We start from the raw sequence: 24,021 nt of genomic DNA on the forward strand, positions 1-24,021 counted from the left end.
CAACTTGACACCTTGTTCTCAGGTAAATTTTGTTAGTCAAACCCTTGCCTTAGCCAGAGGAGTCAGTATCTGGATATATTGCTGACTCTCTAGGTTTGTAGCATCCAGACAGTAATTATGATCAGAAAGTAATCAGAAGGATCTAGAATTAAGATTTAGGGCAGGTGCTGCTACCTAACAATATAAATCCTCTATTAAGTAATATCTCATGCTGATAGATCTTGGTTCATTATTAACACAGTTAGTTAAAACTGTCTGCAAGAGCTGGACACAGAACCAGTTTATTTCTGTATCCTTTAAAATTATTTCCTTCATTATATCTTCAGGCTTCAAAAAAACAGCTCTGAATAGCTCTTTTTGGATTGAAATTCTAACAGTCTTATTCCATATTAATTTATAAATTACTGACATTTCTAGGAATGTAATTATTCATTTTTACCAGTGCACAGTCCTCCTGTGACAGGAATCTTAGACATGGACTCCCGCACAATAGAGAAATCTGTTGCTGTTCCCAGTTTAAATATAACTGAACAGAGACAAAAGAGCACGATGCCAACTCTCTGTCTTTTTATTCTGTGTAATAATGCAGCAGTGCTCAATCTTTATCAACGAGCGGGTGATATCTTAACAAAGAAACTGCGTCTCATGGAACATTTCACATATGCTTCATATTTGGAACAACCTGTAGGAAACACAGTAATTGGCTGAGGTGCAAAGTAAACACACAAAGGGAGTGTGTTTAAAAAAAAATCTTACCTATTTTGAATGCTATGAGCTGCAAACCAGAAGACACAGTATGATATGAACAACAGGTCATAGTTTAGTTTCATTGCTCTAGAGGAACTCCAAAATTGACAGAGAGAACATAAAGACTCATTGGTTATTTTGCTTGCAATTCTTCATACTCAGAGGATGCTTCACTGCAGCTCTGGCAATGACAGCCTCCTGCAGTTTTGAGATGTCCGGGCCAGCTGCACAAAGGAGGTTTATGCTTATGCCTTGCAGTCTTAATGCCTTCAGTGAAGCTGTAATGTTGTATTATGGCACTATCCCCTTTAATGTAAAGTAGTTCCTTTTGCCAGGGACATCCATTTAATGTATTTTTAGAAAATACAGACAGATTTACAGAAGACTGGACCACTGTGCCCTAAATTTCCTTACATCATTAGAGAAAGATGCAGAAGGTGGTTTTTTTTTTTTTTAAATGAGGAAACCACAAAGGGAATGGTAAGAGGCAAAAAGCATGGCAAGAGTTCATTACAAAGCCATAATGCCTTTATAGCATTTTCAGTATGACCACATTTTCCAGGCTATTTTATGAGGGGCAGAAAGGAAGCAGAGGGGAGAAAAAAACCCCAAATAATTCACAGAGGACTCCAAACGAGGCAGAGCTACTAGCAGGAGGGAGAGCTAAAATGAAATGGCTCACAGGTGACTCCAAAGAAGTGGTTACAACACCAGAGAAAGTTAACCCACCCAGTTCAGTTAGCCGCTGATGGCTCTGTTTTGCATGAAAGCTCCACGGTAACAGAAGCACAGACCTTCAAGCTCAGATACGGGAAGGCTGTTAAGAAGTTTTACTTGGAAGATTTTGTTATTAGAAACTTAAGTTACAGTATCATTTACCAAGAGTGAAAAGGAAAAATGTTTTCCTTGTACATATATGTACTTTTTGCTACAGTAAATATATACATCCTTCTGCAGTGCTCTGTGATCTATTTAATTTTATTTGCCTGCAGTTCTCAGTGTTGCGCTGCTTAACTGTCTTTCAGCTCCCATTAATCTGGCTGTGTTTTGTAGTTATAATAAATGGGAACTCATGGACCTTGCTGTCATCCACCTCAGATAACATGATCCTATTAAATCTAATCCAAATTAACTGGAGAAGAATCCTTTGCCCTTGTGACTTCTTTGGACAAGAGAGAGAATTGGTACTAGCAATACCCATGTGGTTTAGTCTAGGAAGGAAATCTGCTCTCCTGATGTAATTGATTTGGGATTCAGATGAGCCATTATGGCAATCTAAACACACCATTAAAGAGTGTGGGTATTAAGCCATGCACTCTCAGTGTGTTGAACACTCTATTTGATCCTTTTTCATTAAACTTCTCAAAACTTTCCTCAGAAGCTTGAATTTCAAGAGGTACAAACCATATAGTAAAATCTTGCCAGCAGACATTAACATATGCATTCCTTTGGTTATTGCTTCTAATTTTAAGGTGAATGAAGCAAAATGCAAGCTGCAATACCTTTGCACCTTTGAATACAAGCGATGAGTAATAGTGCAGGCTTAGAAAGGATGACCGGAGTTGATAGGTTTTTACCATTGAAAATATTAGTATAACTTAAAGGTTTGAATAGCAAATAGTAAAGATGACTAGAGAATACAAAAATTACAAGGAGAAGCCTCTCCTGTGGGAGTTATTTACTTTTATTCTAACACAGGAATTGGTAATTTTGGGGTCCACCTGAAATGCTGTAGCCAAAGGAGGTAAATAATCCATGGAAGTTACTGTCAAACGCCAGCACTCAGATGACAAAAGCCTTGGAAACACTACTTATAACATTTAAAAAAGAACATGACAAGGTGTTTACCTGAGGCTCACATTGCTATTTATTCTCATAACATTTCATTTTACTACAAGATTCAGTCACTTATGGTCTGCTATAAAATATATTAGGGGAGTTGTTTATTTTGACTTTAACAAAGATCTTTCCTGGTGAACCTGAAGAGAAGGAGTCTTTACAACTGAAATTATGTCTACCATTCATGACTTGAAACGCTTGAAAATTCAAGCTCTTGTTTTCCAGATGTTTCCCATGTCAGAAAATTCAGAATATTCTAAGCACAAAACAGACAATGCAAGTTCAGTGTCTGTGTGGATTTCTTCAATAATAAGAATTCTTCATCAGACTGATCTAAACAGGACAATTTCTTTCCTCATGTAAATGATATCCACTGACTCTTCAGGATCAAAAAGCTTTTTCCTAAGTGTTTATCAGCCTGACATAGATTTATCTATGTTAAATTACAAAACCTGAAACTCTAGTTAGTTGGCTTTTATTGATTGTCCCAACAACGTCTGACAGCCTTACTCTATGGAAGCAATACAGCTGAAGAAACTGGGGGGAAAAAACCAACCACCATGAACCTTGAAACCAGACAGACTTTTCTACTTTTTTGTTATGCATTAGGATTGTACTGGAATTAATACTTACTAAACATTATAACTTACATTTACTCAAGTCTTTATACATTTTTTCATTTCTTCTTGTCAGCATTAAAACTACTTCTGATAAAATAAAATCAGATGGAAGGGAATGGAAATCCAGGACTGGCTCCAGGTTGTGATGCAAAAATATTTGCCATGCTTGCTTTTTCAGGGTGTGTGGAGAAGGGAAGAAAGAAAAGGCTTTTTTGTGACTCAGGAAAATCTGCTTCAGAGAGCAGTCTGGTGGGCATGAGATATGAAATGTTACTAGAGAATTGCTTGATAAAGTTCAGCTGTTCTTCCTTTCCCCTTGTGGAAATTTTCAGTGCCAGCTAAGGCCAGTAAATCAATTGAGTACTTCCACAGTTTTGGTCACCGGAGTATTTGACAATCTATTCTACTTCAAAGGCAGTGGGCTTTACATATAGAAAGGATTCAGTTGTTGCTATCTGAAAAGATGATTTCCAAACCCTACCACCTCTAGGCTGATGGGTGTTTCTGTCCCACGTGGCAGGCAGCCATGCAGGAGAAGCTGTTTCTGCAGAGCATCTCCAGAGAGGGCTCTGCCATTACGTGCCAATCCTCTGCTCTCTCAGAGGCCTCAACCCCAGCACGCTTTCACTGCATCCCATTCCCTCCAAAACTAGCTCTACGGCTGAGAAACCTCTGCATGGACACAGATTTGCCTGTAACAGAATTGCCATAAAAGAAAAAGCAACACAGGATTTGGTGTGAACAGCTTTCTGATGCTTTTACCACCCTGCAAAGCTGCAAAAATTTGGTAAGGAATTAACGACCAAAGCCATAAGGGCTATTGGTCTGGTATCTTCTTCTATCAATCCAGCCAGCACCTCATTCCAAACACACTGAGGACACGCTGCTGCACCTTGGGCAAGAAGGCAGTGGAAGGTGGGAGCAAAGATTGCATTAGGTGGGAAGGAGGGTTTGTTTGCATCGCCATCTACTCCCGCCTAGGACCAGCTTTAGAAAATGTTTTAATTTTGCAAAAGAGGGCTGGCATCAGGGAATTGAAAAAAAAAACCCCAGTAACTATCAAAATGCTGCTTCTGAATGATAGTGGAAGAAGAAGCCATGTCAAGTCTACTCAGTCCAGCCCTGTATTCAGAAGAATAAAGCAAACTGGGTCCCTCGCCATGGGTCACGATCAGGTACAAAGTAAAGATTTGAATGTCAAAGAAAAAAGTTTTGCTGATTTAGTCCTGCAATTCGTGCTACGTCACCGTAGCAGGTGAACCTCCTAACATAACTTGTCTTCATTTAATCAGAAAAAAAAGCCTATGGAGGAGACTTTCCGACTCTGAAGATTACAAGAAAAATTACTCTCTTTCTGCGGTTTTTATATAACCAAATTCTAATAAGCAGAGATGATGGACTCCTGCTTATACAGACAAATCAGTTTCTTAAAACTACAGAATTATTTGCATAAAGTAAGAAGGATATAACAGTCTGTAAAAAGCACAAAAAAGAAACACCAGGTTAAAATAACCAAACAAGAAAATGTATGGTTTTAAGAACATACTGCATGTATTTGGCCCCAGAATTCCTAGCATTGTAACAAACTCCCAGAGTTTCACTCCTTAAAGTGCTTCAAACTCCATTTATATTATTATTACTTTTAACATTAATGTACATTCCTGTATAAACATCAATCCAAAGAGATTTATATTTTTATAAAATTCTTTATATTAGTGGATCAAATTTGCTCTCAAGATGACCAGCATTAAGGCAAATTTCCAAAATTAAGGCACTGGAGTTACTCAAGTCTATGCTGTTGTGGGTGAGAGCAGAATTTGGCCCAGTAGGGTATATACAATTATATTTTCTGCATATATTTCAAAAGGCACAATGGATTACCTTGGAAATCAATAACATTTAAAAGGGAGTTTATCAAAGCAAATACTTTTAATTTGCTTCGGCACAGTCCACATCCAGAGGATGCATTTTTCAGCAGCTGTTTTGAATAACCAGCACGGAGACAGCGACACGGTGGTCAGCAAAAGGGGAACCGATGTTGCATGAATTCACACAGAATGAATTCAGCAGACCCAACGTGATGTGTGTACAACTACTGTAACAGCAGAGTTACTTCGCTGGGCACCCATGTAAACTCACTACGCCATGAACCTCTGAAATTCTCCTGGTGGAGATATGCTTGTCATTGATGTTAATATTCCGAAGACAGCCAAAAAATGGGTCTTTAACTGGAAGCCACAGTGTGTCCAAATTTGCTACAAAAAACCAAGGCAAAAAGATCAAATTAATAAAATGAGAATGATTTCAAAGAACGTTAATTATTGCAAGGCTTTCAAAAGAGAGGGAACGATATAGGAATACATGCATAAACGGGATCTTTGTTTTGGAAAGGAAAAAAAGCCGGTAGATACATCAAAAAATAAAAAGCAATAATATTACCTGGAATTTTGCCAAAGTAGAGTGCCTGATGCACACGTCTAGGAGGAGAGGGTGAAAGTCCAGTGGTATAGTTAGTCTGTGTGCCCACCTCTAGCTGCAGCGTGTTCTCCTTCTGAGAGACTGCAAAGAATTAGGTAAATGAGTACTCTTTCTCAACCCTATTAAAGAATCAACTAGATATGGCACTAATTTTAACTAGCATCTATCTTGAAATTTAACTCATAGAAAAAATAGTTTTTATTTTAATTCAAAGTCTGATTGACACATCTAAGGTACTCTGGGGCTAAATACAAACCAAAAATCCAGTCTTAAGTAAAGCCTTGAATTAACACAAGGCACTTATATTGTTCTCAAGAGTATTCTCAGAATAAACAGAAGTGAAATGATTAATAAAAACTTGGAGCTGCAATGCTCTGTGCCCACTGTCCTTTCAAAGTTTCAGAAGAACTGGTATGAACAACATACCTGCAATAGTATGCCAGTGTCCATCAGACAGAGGTTGCTTAGGTGTGACTGATGTCTGGAATTCTCCAGCACCACTATTTCCAGCAGCAATGACCTGTAAAAAAAGTTATCTTTTAAGTTACCATGGCAAAAAAAAGAGTAGCAGAAAAATACAGTACTTTAAGTAATTTACTGAACCTGTGATGGCTGGGTTTCATCTAGTTTTAAGAGTCCCAGGCACTGAGTACATATTTCAGAAATTATCGTCTCCAAGAGGAAAGTAAATTTCCCTAATAGAACCCCAGGAGAGGATATCTGACAAATTTTACAAGCATAAATACATACCTTTGCCTCACCCTCTCAATCTTACAAAGTTATATTAATTTTTTTGACATAATCTCTCTAAGACAAGGTCTTTCATACTAGGTCTTCTTTTCTTTTCCCAAAGCAGTTATCTACACTCTTGGCATCTCCTGAGAGAATTTCTGCAATACATTTCTCTGGCCTTCCACACAATTTTGAACTACTTGTAATTCACTCACGAAGCTTGCAGCCTGACTATTTATGATGACATTTTGAACAAGCACCTGCTTGTGCTTTCTCATATCTTGCTTCTCATTCCTTGTGAATGCATTATATTTTTTTCAACATCTCAAACTCTCTTTTGGTGTGATGGTTACAACAAATTTGGTAATGGTCAGGTAACTGATATGCTGAGTCCACTTCCTATCAGGCTGATTGATGGTGTCCCATTGACCTTTTATACCTTCCTGTTGCATCCCATCCACACCGACAGCCAGCATTCATCTAAGTTACTGCTGAAAAAAGTGCTCCATCTTGCCCTTGCCCTTAAGGAGTCACCAGCTGTTGATGCTCCTGCTTCTCCTGCTTCTATGTCCTAGTTGTATCCTGAACCAGACCAGTGATCTAGGGGAAACTAACTGACGACAAAAAGGTAAATAATAAAACCAAGTTCACTAATCTGGAAAGAGAAGAGCAAAGCTGAGCTTTCTAAAGTTAGGTAGACTTGTGCTGGTTTAAACCGTGCCACGAGACACAAGTTCTGTGGAGCACTGACATCTTTCTATTTGATGTCTCTCCAGCAGCAACCACAATAATTTTGTAGTCCAAACTCACATTCTGAAGCTGTTACATTATGAAAAAGCTACAGCGATAATAATCATCACCTGTCAACTAGAGGAGAGGATGCTAACGCAAAGCAAGACTGCTCAAGTGCTATAACGGATGTGGTTATGGATCTGCATCAGTACAGCCGCATGATGACTGACATAGGAGTGGGAATAAGCCATGGAGTTCTGTAGCCTCTGGGCAAAACCCCTGAGAAAATGAAGCCTGTGCCGTACTGCTGACCACTGTGAAGAAGGCATGTGCAAGCTAGTGTGCACTCAATGGAAGCTGCTAACGTAGGCATAGAAACAGGTTAAATACTCAATTTTCCATGCAATGGTTTTAAACAACTCTGAGGAAATTGTTTAACATTATCTCTATAGACAAACATTGTAATGCATAAGTCCAGAGTTCAAGGTCAGAATTCCCCCTGCTGAACGAGGGCAATACAGCTGAAAAGCAAATACAGCCTGTACTTACCTTTCCTCCTTCCATGTAAACAGTCAGGTACTTGTCTGGCTTGCTTCCAGCATGGAGGAGTATACCTGTTGAACTCCTTGGTCGAATGCTAAATACAATCCTAAAATCCAAGCCCATCAGCAAATTACCTGTGGAGAATTAAACAGAGGGTAGAGGAATGATCATAGGAGGAGATAATTGGAAAACCATGTAACAAAAAAAAAATCATTACGCATACACACTTAACACATAATTCCATATACGGTAATCTCCACACAGCTTACCAATGGTGATATATCCTCCTTCATTAAAGAAATAAATCCCCATGTCCATGGGAACATCCAGACATGGAAGTATGCCATTTTGTTTCTGAGGTGCATTCATGACTTTTCCATTCATCTTAAAATTCCTCAGGCAACCCTTGAAACTGTTCGTTGGTATATTCTGAAAGCGTATTTCAAAACATGAATACTAAAGCATGATGCCAATTTTTTTAGTAAGAATACTCATTAGTTCTTTTGTACTGTTGGACTGTAGGAAGCCAACTGGCACTAAAGGCACCTAAAGCCCATCTCTGATGCAGTGAAAAGATATTCCAAAATTGAAAAAAAGAGCTTAAAACATGAAAGTAACCATTGATTTAACTTAACTCCTGCTTGCAGAACAGATACTTCCCAATGACGTGTCAAAAAGACAACGAGCTGTGAAATCTGAGTTACCCCCTTCCCTTCCTAAGAGGCTGTTTATTTAAATCTGAGTTTATAAAATTCCTACATCGTCAATTGTCCAATTTTTAAAGTAATAGGAACCACACATATTTCAGATTAAAATCCAGTTCTACATTCATAATTCCTTAATGAGAAGGATACCTTTGCTTCTCTACAGATTATTGCTTAGTCCACTGAGGTAAATATTCTGTGGGAAGAGGGTATTCCTGGAATTACAAATGTGACTTTGGTCTTTTCTATTTTTTAAAGAATATAAATGAAAACTGTACATGGTTGTCATCAGTGTCTCAGCAACACATGTTGAAAATATGGGTCCAGCTGAGAGCTGAAGAAAAAGATCTGTAGTGAACAACTGCAAACACCAGTCACAGATGGTGCTCGCTTAGTGTTTGGAAATATCCCCCAAACCTTTTCAACATGGAAATCCTGCATATTAACACTTTCACATGTAATTAGTGGAGCATGGGGAGTGTGGGGGTAGATGTGTCAATTTTTTACCTGTCTTTTCAGTGATGGCAGCCCTCCCACGTAGATCGGTGGCTTAATGCTGATGGCAGAATTTGTTGCTAGTCTTCCGTGCTGGGCCCTTAGACCGTCAACAACAAGGTGGACATTCTTCCCCTCTGTACTGAAGACCACCTTTGCAGGGTGCAAACATAACAGAATGAAAAACCCCAAGGCCAATGAAAGCCACTGGAGATTTTTTTTTCTTTTAACTTAAACACCCTATTGTTGAAATATTTAAACTGAATATAACACGCTGGGACCATCAGTCTCTACAAGCTCTCTCATAACAGAGGAGAGTTCATGTCAACCACATGAACTTTCAGTCATAAGAATTAACTTCAGATGACCAAAATAAAATTTCTAAGACCTTAAAAATTCAATAGGCTGTGCCCACTGAATGCTAATTGTGGTTTCACCATGGTTCCGGTGCTATACTACTTACAGTGTGCCATTGCCCATCATTGTATTTAATACTGGTTTTGATTTTGATTCGTCTTCCTCCAGAGCCAAGTGAAAACACAAAACGTCCTTTTGAAATGTGGAGAGCCATATAAGAGCCCTCAGACCTTTCCTCCATGAAAACTATTAATCCTCTTGATGATCGAGTCCGCACATCTATAGAAAAATGTAACCTGTAGCAGAAAGTAAACATATTCAAATATAGGTCTATTTTGTTAGTTGTTGTATTCTTTCTGTTCTCCAGAAAAATGCCAGTGAAACTCCATCTGTGAAATGCAGAATAGGCTTTGGGTGAAATCACAGTGTTCTAGATTGCCTGCATTTCTGAATGCGAATGAAAGTTGACATATTCAGGCTTAGGACTTGGCATCAATATGCCCTGTAATTGTCCACCACATCCAAGTCAATCTACTCAGTTTGGGTAAATGGTAGCATAGAAAAAAAAAAAATGCCTGAACCTTTAGAACCACTCTTCTGTTATGCCCTAAGATATGAGCAAGAAGAAATCCTAACTTTTGGCACCCAAAGATTCAAGCAGCTTTGACAATCCATGTCTTAGGAGGAGAACAGAGAACATTTGTATTACCTGTCTGTAGCTGACAGTGGAGAAAACAAGTAGGATATGAAACTGTTGGGGGTGTTTCCAAGGAGATATGCTTCACTGATGACATTTAACTGAGTTGGTAAAGTGTGGTTTTGCTGGTTTTGCATGTTAGCAGCTTTCAGATAATCAACATATTTTTCATTCTGTACCTGTAAGACAGAATTGAAACATTTACTATGCATGCACATGAAAAAAAAAACATTTCAATCTACATGTTTAAGAGTTGCCACCTGAGGCAGTCAATAGCCTTCTCCAAATGACAGAGAAACTGCTGTCATTCTGGACAGGTATAGGTTTAGCATGGAACTTCAGCACTGAAAGATCTTGCTTCAGATGTGAGGTGGAAGGAAAATAATAACATCTGAATCTCAGTTCTACAAACCATGGCTGTGCAGACAAAGCCTTGGCATCAATACGAAGTGAAGATAACAGTAAAAGTAAGCATACCTTGACCATCTTAAACCTGAGAGGATTTTTAAATTCCTTCAGCAGCATCGGTTCAAAGTTCTCGTATTTGCGGCAAGCTCCAAGGGATACACCAGTCTTTGCAGTATAATTAATGAGATTTTGAACCTCAGGGAGCTGACCTGCCCTAGAGTGATGAAAGCAGTAAATGCTGTGACACAGCATTCCTTTTCTTTAGCGTAATCAACAACATATTGTAAAACTGTGTTCTGTACAAAATAGATTGTCCCGTGACCTGATGTTAAAGTACTGATTTTTATTTTTCAAAGAAAAAAGTACGTTCAGTGCTGTAAAAAAGTATTCATAATTGTCCTGCTTCTGTCCATTTCTTTTTGGCTCTGGAAAAACTCTGAAGTTTTGCTCTCATCTCTTCTAAACAAAGTATTTTTTGCTAAAAGTTATCTATTTAAAAAACCAAACAAATATTGCCAGTGAAAAAAGGGGAAAAAATGACAGCAGCCTTGATGGAGTAAGATTTCTGGATCAGACCACAAAACTTTGCTGGTACTTATGCATAACCAGTGGCAGATCAAGAAAAATGGCAACATCAGGTCCTGCTAACTCAGTGATTCACTCTCTCCTTAAATAGATGTTCTGATGAGATTTGTCAAGGGGCGAAGCCCATAACATCTTAATATGTAGCTTTATTATTATAGTCAAATTATCAGAAAGACTGTCAAAACCAATTTCCTGTGTGTATAAAGAATAATATTAAGTAATACTATAATTTCGTAAGTTGGGCCTCTCACTACAAGAAGGACGTTGAGTTGCTGGAGCGTGTCCAGAGAAGGGCAACAAAGCTGGTGGGGGGTCTGGAGAACAAGTCTTATGAGGAGCAGCTGAGGGAACTGGGGTTGTTCAGTCTGGAGAAGAGGAGGCTGAGGGCAGACCTTATCACTCTCTACAGCTACCTGAAAGGGGGTTGTGGTGAGGTGGGTGTTGGTCTCTTCTCCCAAGTAACAAGGATGACAGGAAATGGCCTCAAGTTGCGCCAGGGGTGGTTTAGACTAGATATTAGGAAAAATTTCTTTACTGAGAGAGGGGTCAAACATTGGAACAGGCTGCCCAGGGAGGTGGTGGAGTCACCATCACTGGAGGTGTTCAAAAAATGTGTGGACATGGCACTTCAGGACGTGGTTTAGTGGGCATGATGGCGTTGGGTTGACGGTTGAACTTGATGATTTTAGAGGTTTTTTCCAACCTTAATGATTCTATGATTCAAATACCTTTTTATAAAGACGTTTGAGATGCAACCTTCAAAATTATCTCCACCAAATTTTATAGGTTCGATTAATGCCTGTGCACTGGGAGAGTCAACTGATGCTAATGTCAACTCATCATCAACCAGCAGACGTACTCTGAAACAAAGTGAATAAAAATAAGCAGGAAATTTAAAGACATAGTTATGAACCTAAATGAAATATATGTATAAAAAAAGAACCATTTGATGGATGTGGTTTCTTGTTACATTGTAATTATGCAAGAGCTTCACTAGCTTGCTTCTGGGATTTTTTCAGTATGTGCTCATTGACTGCTATGAAACTGCTCTGCTTTTCAGTAGTAGATATTGAGCAAGAGTTGAAGCTAGTACTGCAGTCCTTCGGTGAAATTCTGGTCCAATTGAAATTTGTGAAAAACCTCTCATTGACAACTATGGGACAGGATTTCATGCTTTGTGTCAAAATGGTGCACTTGACATGTTAGCAACAGCTAATACAGATAATACTAAGTTATAATTACCTGCAGTTATAGCCAATCATTTAACTAACACTTATGTCATTTTATGTGTTCACAGAAATCAGTATGATTCAGGAGCTTTTCAGTAGAGTGTCTCTTCTGATATCTGCACAACAGGTCATTATTGAAAAAACAGACAAAATAGTAGCTTCTCCGCTGGGCCTTTAACCACCTATGTTACAGTGACATACGTAAAGGCTGTGGGAAGGGGAAGAGCTCCAAAGCTCCCAGCTTGACAAGCAGTCAGAATGCACACAATCTGTAAAGGACATGCATAGTGGTGTACAGCTGAAGCATCACAGGTGCCAACATGCACGTTCATAGACCAAAAATCTCCTTTTGCTTCATCATTTCAGTATGCTTTGCTGCGTACCCAAAGAACAAGTCACATAAAATTTTAATCTTCTTTCTGCAACCACAACATAAAAGAATCAGATAAAGAACTGGACTCACGTGTTGTCTGTTTTTATTACTGTCACATAATGCATTGACCCATCTTCGTATTTTTTTTTCAGTTTCATTTCCTTCTCTCTCATCTTTGCAATTACAAAGCCAGGTCTCAGAAATATGGTAAGAATATTAGGCTATAAAAGAATCCCACAAAATGATCAGCAGCAGAAGGAGCAGCAGTGATGAACTGACCGCAACGCCCATTCCCCGCCCCACTGTGCTGCTCAGGGGGAGGAGGTAGAGAATTTGGGAGTAAAGTTAAGCCTGGGAAGAAGGGAGGGGCGGGGTAAGGTGTTTTAAGATGTAGTTTTTATTTTCTCATTATCCTACTCTGATTTCATTGGTAATAAATTAAATTAATTTTCCCCAAGTCGAGCCTGTTTTGCCCGTGACAGTAATTGCAGAATGATCTCTCTCTGTCCTTATCTCAACCCACAAGCTTCTCTCCCTTGTCCAGCTGAGGAGGGGTGATAGAGTGGACTGGGTGGGCACCTGGCGTCCAGCCAGGGTCAACCCACCACACAGTTCTCCACCTCTTAAATGCCTGGTGTGCACTCACTTCTTAACTCCTCCAGCCAGCAAGAATGGGGTTCTGCTTGAATCTCCCTGCTTTCTGAGGGAGTTCAGCCAAAATCAATCCCTTTCCTCTGCATATTTGATCATGATAACATTTCTGCATGGGCAGAATGCCATTTTTTCCTGAGAAAATTTCCAGCCAACTGTATTAGGCAACAGTTATCTTACAGGGATGGGGGTATTTCGGTGCATGAGCTACTCTGCAGAAGGCTCAAGTTCAAAGCTCAGTTACTTGTCGAACTACTTGTTGGTTGAGTGAAGAATTGCCAGGATGTGTTTCTCTGGCCTAAGATGTGCAAGATGTCATGCTCAAAAGATGATTATAATAGCCATTTCTCGCCTTAAAATACAGGAATCTACATGAGACTTGTGACACAAACTGATGCCAAACAGACAGTCGCAAACAGGCATGACTGATCCAGAATTAAAACCAATACATATTTTAAGTTGAACATGTTTCATACCCATAGATTGTAATTTAAGAGTGTTCCAGTCGATGCCATGGTCTGAAAGCCAAAGCCAACTTGGAAATCCTTGGGAAATGGGAAACCCGTTGCATTCAAGCTCAGCGTTCCCTGCCTGGAGAAAGCTGCAGATCTGACGAGCTGAAAGAGAGGTAATAATGCTTTCAGTGACTTTCCTTTTAATCAGAAGAAATGGCAACATGGGACAACAACTGCCCTGCTCAACATAATTGTGACTGATCCCAGTCAAAACCAAGCACAAGGCAAACTGCAAGTACAATTATTTCAGTACAAAACAGACCGACTGAACTGGTTTCACCAGCATTAACTACCACCTGAGAAACTCCAAAGGGAGATGAGGCTTGCTGAGTAGAGCGAGCTGTTATTCCCTAGCTACCCTTTGCATTGACACGATGGCTTTGAAAGTTTCTACATTTGGGAACACAAAAGTGAGCAGCTGAGGGAATGGTTAGTAACTATGGAGCGGTGCAGATGAGCTACATAACTGAAACTGTGTGAGTCATAGGACAGAATATACTTGGGCCTTTTCGAACAAAGCATGTTTTAATAAATGAGAAGTTATACAGAGAAGGTCAGATCCTCTGCATAGGGAAATGGCCTGCACAGAAATTGCTCAGTGAAAGGTTTAGATGGCACAAAAGGAAAGCAAATGAGCACAAACTTTCAGTGCAATGCCATAGTAAAAAGGGCAAATGGGATCATGCACCATCTAAGTAGCAGTAAGTAGAAGCAGAAGGGTAGTTTTCATCTCTCCATGCAGCACTGGTTAAGCCAACACTGAAATGTCACACTGTCCCATTTTAAAAAGAACATGGTAAAACTCAAGAAGGCACAGAAAATAATTTTAAAACAGTCAGATGAGTGGAGCCATAGCCTTACAATGAAGGACTTCAGTGAAAGTAGAGTCTCCTTAGCTCTTTCAAGGAAAAAAATTGAGAGGTCATTCAATTAGGAAGCATAAGCACCTTGGTGGGAAGAAAGATCCTGAGTAAGTATTAAGTAACTAAGTATTCCGTCCTAGTCAATAACAGCAACTGGAAGCCAACAAGTTTACATGGTAAATATGAATTCTTAATTGTACACAGTATTAATTAAGAGGGTAGACTATGTGCTGGAGCTATCACAGTAGGGGTGTAGTCTCCTTTCTTCCATATCTTCATACCAAGCCCAGGTTCTTTTATTACCATCACATGTTAACCAAATATAATTTTTCACCTAAGTAAAACATAATGGTCCAGGATTTATAGACAAACCAGACTCTGGGAACTCCAGCAGAAGTTTTTAAGGAACTTCTTTAGTTACCTTCCAGTCATCTGAACATTTCTTGCTGACACCAACAGTCTCGTTAAAAATAACAGATGCAGTATTAGGGTTTTTCACATTCTTCATGCAGCCCCGGAATGGAGGTGTGGATATATTAAAGCTGGTTTCAGAGAGTGAAAGGAAAAACAGTTCAGTAGCCTGGAGTTTCAAAGCACACACCAGCATAGTAGCCTGTAAATGCTGACAATGTAAGAAATAGAAAAACAGAACAAGAGCAATCTTTCTTGTACACACATACTTCATGCTGATCCAACCCAGTCTTCAGGATACACTCCAACAAAGATCCCACCGTTAGGCAAAAATCACAGATTATGATAATGTATTAGACACTGGTTATTTTCATATCACATAAGATACCTGATACAGAGTGTGAAAGAAATTGCCTAAAGAAAGAGTTTAGGTGGAACTTCCATACAAAGCCGGTGTATTACTGTCTTTTTATAGTTACTCACTGTTCCCGTAGAGAAGGTGGAATTCCACCTAGATAGTACTTAGTGAAAAGGAAGACATTTATGTTGGCTTTAATATCAGGACTGACATGAACAGTATTCTTACTTCGGGCAAGCACCAAATGAATCTGAAATAGATGAATAATGAGAATTACTTCACTCAGCAGAAACAATAATCATTTAGCAGATTAAAAGTACTCCCACAGAACAGGACACAATGTGGGTTTTTTTCCTCCTCATGTTTACTAGTGCCTTAAATCCAGAATAACTGCAGTAGTTCAAAGGTACTTTGCAAAATTTGGGCATTTAGACAAAAGAAATGCCTAAGGAAAATGCTCTACTATCCAAATACAAGGTGAGGATTTTATTTTCCTCAGGAAGATTACCCTAAAAATACACCTCGCCTAGCATTCAGATATTGCCTTCTATTTGCAGTTGAACATTCGGGAGCTGCTGCCTGATACAAAGACTAGGTCAGCCAGCTGGCTGGGGGTAACTTGACCCAGTAGAGCATAAAGACTCCCTCCAGCAGACGCTGCGACCTGCACTATTTAGTTGGGGATGTAGTAAGGGGAAAAGTAAGAATGAATCACCATGAAAATCAAAGGTTTTAGCAATGTCTTTATGATTTCACTCCAGTAGCACTACAAAACAGCCAGATTGAAGCTAAGTAGACAAGCAATAACAAAAAGACTACAAAAAAGTTGTCTCTGTAAAGAGCAGCCCACCCTGAAGAAATACACTCTTAGGTGGTGAAAACACTAATCTAAGTATTAAAATATTATTAATAATTGCAAGGTATACACCTCTCCCTAGATAAAGCAATGCTCTGTCAAAGAGTTTTTTTCTGTGGTGGTTTTTCTGTTAAAATTAAACTTATTCACAGGAAAGCACAACAGTAGAAAGATTAATTTTCACATATCCAAACTAATCCCCAAGAGCTTGATCCCCTCAACACAAAAGGAAAACTTCACAACTAAACTTTACAATAAGATGTTTAGTTTCAGCTGATGTATATTTTTACAAATAATCATCACTTGATTGTTTAAAATTACATACTTGTTTATATGTTCCATCATTTACAGTTGCATTGGTTTCTATTTCTTTTGGAGGCTCAGAGCCAACTTTGTATCTAAAAACTGTATGACCATCTTTAATGAGCACACTGATGAACTGATCCTGCAGTAAAAAAAAAAAACAAAACATCACCACAATTAAACTGTCAACATTTCACATATATTGCACTGTCATGTGAACAATTTTAATGAAGCTATCTAGTTGTTTCAGTAAAGCATTTTGGGGAAAAGATAACATAAAGCAGACTAAAACCTATAGTGATAACAACCATAATTACTTTAAACTGTTATAAACAGATCTGGTATCAGCTCCGGATGTATTATCCAAATCTCTAGAGGACTTTTGGCATTTCAAGATGTCTACTGACTTTTTACAGCATTGAGAAGTTATCCAGAACATGACACAGTGATTGCAAACATGCCTATAATATTACTAGGTAAGTAGCATCACTGCTGTTTTGAGCAGCTTTTACAGGTATAAGTCACCCATGTCTAAACTTTCTAAATTCTTCCTTACTTTGTTACTACCCATAGCTAGGTTTGGGAAAAGTGCATTTCCACTTTTGGAGGATTTCAGTATTTCAAAATCCTCCCTGCCCACCCTCAGTTCTGAATTCTCTGCATGGCCTAATGGAGGAGCTACTTGGAACGATTTTTTTTCTCAGCCTTGACAAAGTGAGTATCAGCAGCCATTATAGAATCATAGAATATCTCAAGTTGGAAGGGGGCCATAAGGATCATCGAGTCCAAGTCCCTAAACCATATGACATTAAACATACAACAGAATCTACTAATCTGCTACATGGACAAAAAAAAACACTTTTAAGAAATCTTCTTACAGTTATTACTAAATACAACAAGTTCTCAAGTAAGCAAGGTTTTAAAAAATGTTCTTGGACCACAAAACAGGCAGAAGCATTCCACAAATTACCTCTGTTGCTGCAAAAAACACAATGCCTTCATCTGCAGTAGTCTCAATTGTCTGCTCATAGCGTACTGGGCTGTGGGTATTTGGTTCTTTCAGTGTGACACTGGCATAACCAGTGCCTTCGAAATAGCTTTGGTCAGTCTCTTCTTTATACCTGTAATAATTCAGTGTCACAAATGTGAATATATGAGAGCAAAAACTATCACCACATGGACTTACTATCATAATTTTAAAAAAGCTTAAGATAAAGGATTTGGTACAGGGTCACTAATAGGGCCAAATTCCGATCTAACCCAAGTAAAGAGAAAACCTTCCACTGGCTTCTATTGGATTTGCATATGCTCTTTAGAGAGGAAATCATTAGTGACTGACTTTTTTGCACCTAATGTAATATTTACTTTATAAAGGAGCTGAATACATTAGTCCATGAATTGTATCTGGGTATTATAACATTTCTATTGTTGGCCAGTGTACTGAGATTGCCATAGATGTGGAATCGTGCCAACACCGAGGATTTTCTCTAAGAAATGTAGTAATGACCAAGAGTTAGAAAAAAATCACCAGTTTAGCCACAGTGGTTATTCTTCTGGATGTGAAAGGACAAGAATTAATAATGATAAAATCACAGAACTGTGCAACACTTCTGTGTTTATATCATACCTTCTGCAGGGTTGCACTTCAGTGGTATTGAGATTAAATGTCCGCTTGAAGTTGTAAAGGCTGATAATATGCTCGTTTAGGCTGTCTAATTCAATGCAGCCTTCATAATGAGGATAGTCTAGCTTAAGTGGAGGCTGCAAAAGAGTGTCATCAAAAACATTGCATCAACATCAGCTGACAAAATTTTACATTGACACGTAACCTCTAAGATTTACTGCAAATATTAAAAAGACAAAGAATATGACATTCTAAATATCATAAAATTATTATATCTTTGTGTATAAGATTTAAACCATCTGATACCACCCCAGGACTACTGCAGCACAATTTAAAGCAGAGTCATATGGATGGATTAGGAATAGTACTTAGCAGGGCTGGACAGGCTTCATGCTGTCCTTGGCAGATGAAATACCATCATTCTCCCTTCTTTGAGATCTAGCATGCTATAAGCCAGGCAGGTTCTGTAGGAAGTAGCATCTCCTTGCATCCTGTCTATTCCTACAGACATGGATAAACGTTTACACAGTCTTTGAAAGGCTGCTAGTTCCAATCTTTACTTGTAAGAACAACAGAATGATTAACATGGAAATATCTTTAAAAGACTAAGCAACTCCTTGTACCCTAAAATCTGGTGGGTATCCGCCAACATAAAAGACAACAGTGCTGGGATCAAGATTTAGAAGAACGTCATTGCCTCCACTGCTTGCAGTCAAAGAGCTTTTATAGTCTAGAGAAGCTGATGTTGCTGCTTTGATGTAATTCAGCTTTACATACTGGTAAATCCTAAAACCAAAAGAGACAGGCAAAATATCACATCACATCACACTAATAAAGGATGTTCTTAACAGGTTTTGGAAAAGACTGTTGTGCACTGTGGATTTTATACCTTTCAAACTTAACTTGATCCATAACAGCTTCCTCAGTTTCACTTTGAGTCACAAATGGCTGCACATCTATTTCTACATCACCGTCTCCCAGGTTATAGACACAAGTGAGGTGACCATCTTTCACAGCCATACCAATATAGTCCTTGGAAGCCTAAGAATAGCAAAGCAAATAATCATTAATAAATTATTAATGCTAATGAAGGTAAAATACAGCAGCACTTCCCCAGAGACATCACCATACTGTGCATGAGTCATAAGAAATCCATGTACCTAATGATGAGAATTGTTATTGAGTTTAGCAGTTCTGCGAAGAAAAAGTTGTGATCTTGTATATTGCACTGATTCAATTAATGTGTTGCACTGATTCAGTGAATGTAGTTATAAATTAATTGAAGAGTCATGTGTGGCTTTTTATTTTTATAACAATAGTAGCTAAAGTAATTTTCACATTTGTAACATCTCCCAGCTAAAGACATGAAAATGTGACTGACACCTTTACTAAAAATTAGACTCAACATCTGTGAAATAAAAAAGATGTTTGGAATAACACTCAGTCAAGGACAATGGTTCCTACTGAGGTGACTGGAAGCAGTCATTTTCCCAAACAATTCATGTTTTATTTCTCCAACATACCATATTTCACAAGTAACAATTAAAATGCTGTCAACAGATATCCTGGCCAGATATTCAAGGGATACAAAGGTGAAATCCAGCATAGAACAACTACCTTTAAACAGCTTTCTGTGTATGCACAAGACTCACTACAGAAACAGCTGCTGTCAGATAACAAGACTTAAAATTACATAGCTAGAAACCGCATGCAGGAAATTTTTTAAATGTTTGATGGTGCTTGAGCAAGCCTGAATGCACAAGCAGGTCTGTACTATTCTGCATATTCAGAAGAGAAAGAAATTAAGAGCTGAGGGACTGAATTTTAAAACTGAAATTATCACTTTTTTTTTAACCAACAGAGAAATTCACAGTGTCTTATATTGTGAAAAGAGTCAAAACTCTGAGGCGGGAGTTGGGCTGAGCTTGTGCTGACTGCTACAGAATCTGACACTTCTGAAAGACTGTACGATGGTATCCATGACTGAGAAGTAACTTTCAAAGGAGCAAAACAGCAAAGCATCAAAGGGCAAAGCAGTCAGTCACCCAACAAGTTGCTTTGCTGGTGAAGGAATGAACTATTCTTCACAGAACACTTCTGCCACCACATAATGGCAATTATAAAGAAATGGGCCAAGAGTAGCTATAAACTTCAGTCAAAATAAATCATCTCCTATCTGTTTCTCAAAGCATGTTGTCTGTTCTAAAAATCAGCTTAAGTCTCAAAATATACCTACCTCTTTGTTACCCAGGTACAGTACAAAGTTATTTGATGCCCTCTGAGGCATATCTAATCTTGTCTGAGGTCTTTGGAGAAAGAAAGAAAGTGAAGTATAGCCTTTCAGATCTTCAAGGTTGCTCGGAGGTCGAACCTCTACACCAGAGCTGCCATTGAACCTCATAGGAATAGCAACCTGTTAAGAAAAACAAAATTCAGCATGTTATAATCATCTATTGCTACTACTCCTACTTACCTCACTGTTGTGTTTAAGTGCAATACATATCCTGGTCATGTTACAGCCATCAGTTACTACTGATTTGGACTCTGATCCTACCAAACAATATAATTAGGAAACAGACTGGATAATACAGTATTGTGTATTATCAATACTTATCACTTAGCACATTTTTACCCCAGACATCAATTAATCAACTCTTACCATACCTCTGTCAAGTGACCGTTACCTTCAATACACGGACAGGGAAGGATGTGCCCTGCAGCTCTAAAGAGCAAGCCTATGAATTATTTAGATGTCTACACACACACATCCTGATGCTTCACTTAGCAGGACTTGACTATCTGTTGGAAATTATAACGCATCTCTGATATGAATAGAGACATGTCCTGTTACAGCTATTTACACCACGGTCACAGATTCCTTTTATTCATTGTAACTGCGGGTTATTTATGATGACCTCAGGGATGCTTCTCAGGGACCTCAGACCACGCTATCCCTTGAGCGACTACAACAGTTGCTTAAATGGAGAAAGGGCATTCTAATAAGAAGATGCCAGTAGCTGACTCCTAATGTGGTGGGGCAGCTGGAGACATGAGAGCACAGGGCTACACAGCTTTTTTCGCAGTGCCAGCATTCAACTGGCCATGCATGGGTGGAGAGCCCTGCCTCTAGGCTGCAGAGTTGACTCTACCCCTGCTGCCAAAGCCAACACAATGTACCTTAGAAGAAGAAGAGAGGCTATTGTATAAATAAGTACTGCAGAGATACCCTTGAAAAAAACCCTATGGGAGGAGGATTGAGCAGGATGGTGCTGCATCCACTCATTTTTATGTACAAATTATTATGCTTTTCATCATCACAGTTACTTTAAGTGCTGAGTGGTGCTGTTGAAATAAATTTATGTCTGGTCTTTCACACACACTTTAACAAAATAATTTAGAAAGAGGAGGAGGAAAAAAAGTATTGCTGTGTCCAAACCACTGAGGTCAAGCATGATTGCAATGTTCAGGACAGACCTTATTTGCGGCATCTCTGGCCTGCTGAATCAGCTCTCTTATGCGATTTACGTTCTCAGAGATGTTGCTTACTGGCATCAGTTGTTGGTTGATACTCTCAATCTTGCTGAACAGATCTGGAAGTTTGTTTGTCAATTTTTTTACTGCAATGAAAGAAAAAAAGATCATTGATGATAGAAAGGAGGAAAACAAATGCAAGAATATGACATCATTACACAATTACCAGAAAAGCAGTGAGTAGTCTGATGACAGAACTGTTTTCATCAATCCTACAATATTAGGAAGCGCCCACTGAAACTATCTGTTTATACAGAAGTTATTGTACTCCTGGAATCTGTGGCCAAAGGTATTTGTGGAAGCTGGATGAGGCTGGACCAATGGGCTGAGGTCAATTGTATGAGGTTTAACATGGCCAAGCACCGGATCCTGCATTTGGGTCACAACAACCCCATGCAACGCTACAGGCTTGGGGAGGAGTGGCTGGAGAGCTGCCCAGTGGAAAAGGACCTGGGGAGCTGGTTGACAGCCGGCTGAACATGAGCCAGCAGTGTGCCCAGGTGGCCAAGAAGGCCAACAGCATCCTGGCCTGTATCAGAAATAGTGTGGCCAGCAGGAGTAGGGAAGTGATCGTGGCCCTGTAATCGGCACTGGTGAGGCCGCACCTCAAATCCTGTGTTCAGTTTTGGGCCCCTCACTACAAGACGGACGTTGAGTTGCTGAAGTGTGTCCAGAGAAGGGTAATGAAGCTGGTGAAGGGTCTAAAACACAAGTCTTATGAGGAGTGGCTGAGGGAACTGGGGTTGTTTAGCCTGGAGAAGAGGAGGCTGAGGGGAGACCTTATCGCTCTCTACAACCACCTGAAAGGGGGTTGTGGTGAGGTGGGTGTTGGTCTCTTCTCCCAAGTAACAAGTGATAGGATGACAGGAAATGGCCTCAAGTTGTGCCAGGGGTGGTTTAGACTAGATATTAGGAAAAATTTCTTTACTGAGAGAGTGGTCAAACATTGGAACAGGCTGCCCAGGGAGGTGGTGGAGTCATCATCAGTGGACATGGCACTTCAGGACATGGTTTAGTGGGCATGGTGGTGTTGGGTTGATGGTTGGACTTGGTGATCTTAAAGGTCTTTTCCAACCTTAATGATTCTATGATTCTAAGCAGGCAGAATCAACACTTCCAAAAACGTATTAGGTAAATTCAGGTCCAGAAAAAAATATTAAATAGAACAGACATGGATGTGGTCTCTAACATTACTATCCAGTAACTGTGGATGCTAGGGGAGGATGAGGATAATGGACAGCAGGCAAGGGTCAGGCTTATGTGCATTCTCTGAGTAGCACCTCCTGCTGCCACTGTCAGCAAATGAATACTGGGGTAGGCAGAATGCTAGCCTGACCAAGTAGGGCATGTCTTATATTCTTGTGTCAGGGCTGCTAGTCATCACAATTCAGTAGTGAGCCTTACAGTATCTGGGCAGGTTTATTTCATGAGAAAAGGAGATGCTATGAGAATTTCAACTTTCATTAAAACAGGAAACAATTTTTCATCTTCTGTGACTACAAAAAAAAGCCTGAAAGTATTAGCAGACTGCAACCCTACGATGCAGAAGGCAAATAAAAAGAAATCCAGACCTATTATTTTTCTAAATATGACTTCTAAGCCGCTCTTGTACCTGCAGGGATGACTTACGAGTCTGCAATAACATGCAGGGATAGCTCTTGCATTTGTCTTATTTAAAAATTTTCTCTCACTTGACTTTATCAAAGTTGCTGAGAATATGAAAACAGATGCTGTTGGGGATTGTGATTGTCCCTTATTTTGTATTCAACGCAGTCTCTATGCAATCTATTTCACTTAATTTCAGCTAACATCTAGCTTAAGCTGTCTAGGTCCCTTCTCTAGTCAGTGTAGTAGAAAATCACAGAATCACAGAGTGGCTGAGGTTGGAAGGGACCTCTGGAGGTCATCTTGTCCAACCCCTGGGCTCAAGCATGGCCACCTAGAGACAGTTGTCCAGAATCATGTCTAAGATGGCTTTTGAATATCTCCACGGAGGGAGACTCCACAACCTCTCTGGGCAACCTGTGCCGGTGCTCAGTCACCCTCACAGTAAAAAAGTGTTTCCTGATGTTCAGAGGGAACCTCCAGTGTTTCAGCCTTTGCCACAAGGGCACATTGCTGGCTCATGTTCAACTTGGTGCCCACCAGGATCCTCAAGTCCTTTTCTGCAAAGCTGCTTTCCAGCTGGGTGGCCCCCAGCATATACTGGTGCATGGGGTTGTTTCTCCTCAAGTGCAGGACGACTTCTTAATGAAGTTCATGAGGTTCCTGTCAGCCCATTTCTGCAGCCTGTTGAGGTCTCTCTGTGTGGTAGTATGAACCTCTGGTGTATCAGCCACTCCTCCCAATTTTGTGTCATCAGCAAACCCG

At 39.5% G+C, this 24,021-nt stretch overlaps 1 protein-coding gene across 1 annotated transcript in view; it reads right to left on the reverse strand.

Annotated features, from left to right (window-relative positions):
* Positions 1–5,315: 5,315 nt before the first annotated feature.
* Positions 5,316–24,021, reverse strand: part of LAMA3 (laminin subunit alpha 3) — a gene marked incomplete at its 3' end in the record, with an annotated part of 127,710 nt that continues 109,004 nt past the window's right edge. The window contains exons 58-78 of the mRNA XM_081996608.1: positions 21,595–21,737; positions 20,357–20,533; positions 19,010–19,161; positions 18,744–18,906; positions 18,124–18,257; positions 17,467–17,617; positions 16,519–16,638; positions 15,463–15,587; positions 14,990–15,110; positions 13,667–13,807; positions 12,630–12,760; positions 11,666–11,797; positions 10,422–10,566; positions 9,957–10,117; positions 9,354–9,543; positions 8,903–9,043; positions 7,961–8,120; positions 7,698–7,825; positions 6,111–6,204; positions 5,646–5,765; positions 5,316–5,461 (exon numbers count right to left, since the gene is read on the reverse strand). Of these exons, the coding sequence (XP_081852734.1) occupies positions 5,316–5,461; positions 5,646–5,765; positions 6,111–6,204; positions 7,698–7,825; positions 7,961–8,120; positions 8,903–9,043; positions 9,354–9,543; positions 9,957–10,117; positions 10,422–10,566; positions 11,666–11,797; positions 12,630–12,760; positions 13,667–13,807; positions 14,990–15,110; positions 15,463–15,587; positions 16,519–16,638; positions 17,467–17,617; positions 18,124–18,257; positions 18,744–18,906; positions 19,010–19,161; positions 20,357–20,533; positions 21,595–21,737 (2,975 nt within the window). The remainder of the gene's footprint in view (positions 5,462–5,645; positions 5,766–6,110; positions 6,205–7,697; positions 7,826–7,960; positions 8,121–8,902; positions 9,044–9,353; positions 9,544–9,956; positions 10,118–10,421; positions 10,567–11,665; positions 11,798–12,629; positions 12,761–13,666; positions 13,808–14,989; positions 15,111–15,462; positions 15,588–16,518; positions 16,639–17,466; positions 17,618–18,123; positions 18,258–18,743; positions 18,907–19,009; positions 19,162–20,356; positions 20,534–21,594; positions 21,738–24,021) is intronic.

This window comes from Phaethon aethereus (assembly GCF_964289735.1).
Source record: "Phaethon aethereus genome assembly, chromosome: 2".
In the NCBI taxonomy this organism is placed as follows: Eukaryota; Metazoa; Chordata; class Aves; order Phaethontiformes; family Phaethontidae; genus Phaethon; species Phaethon aethereus.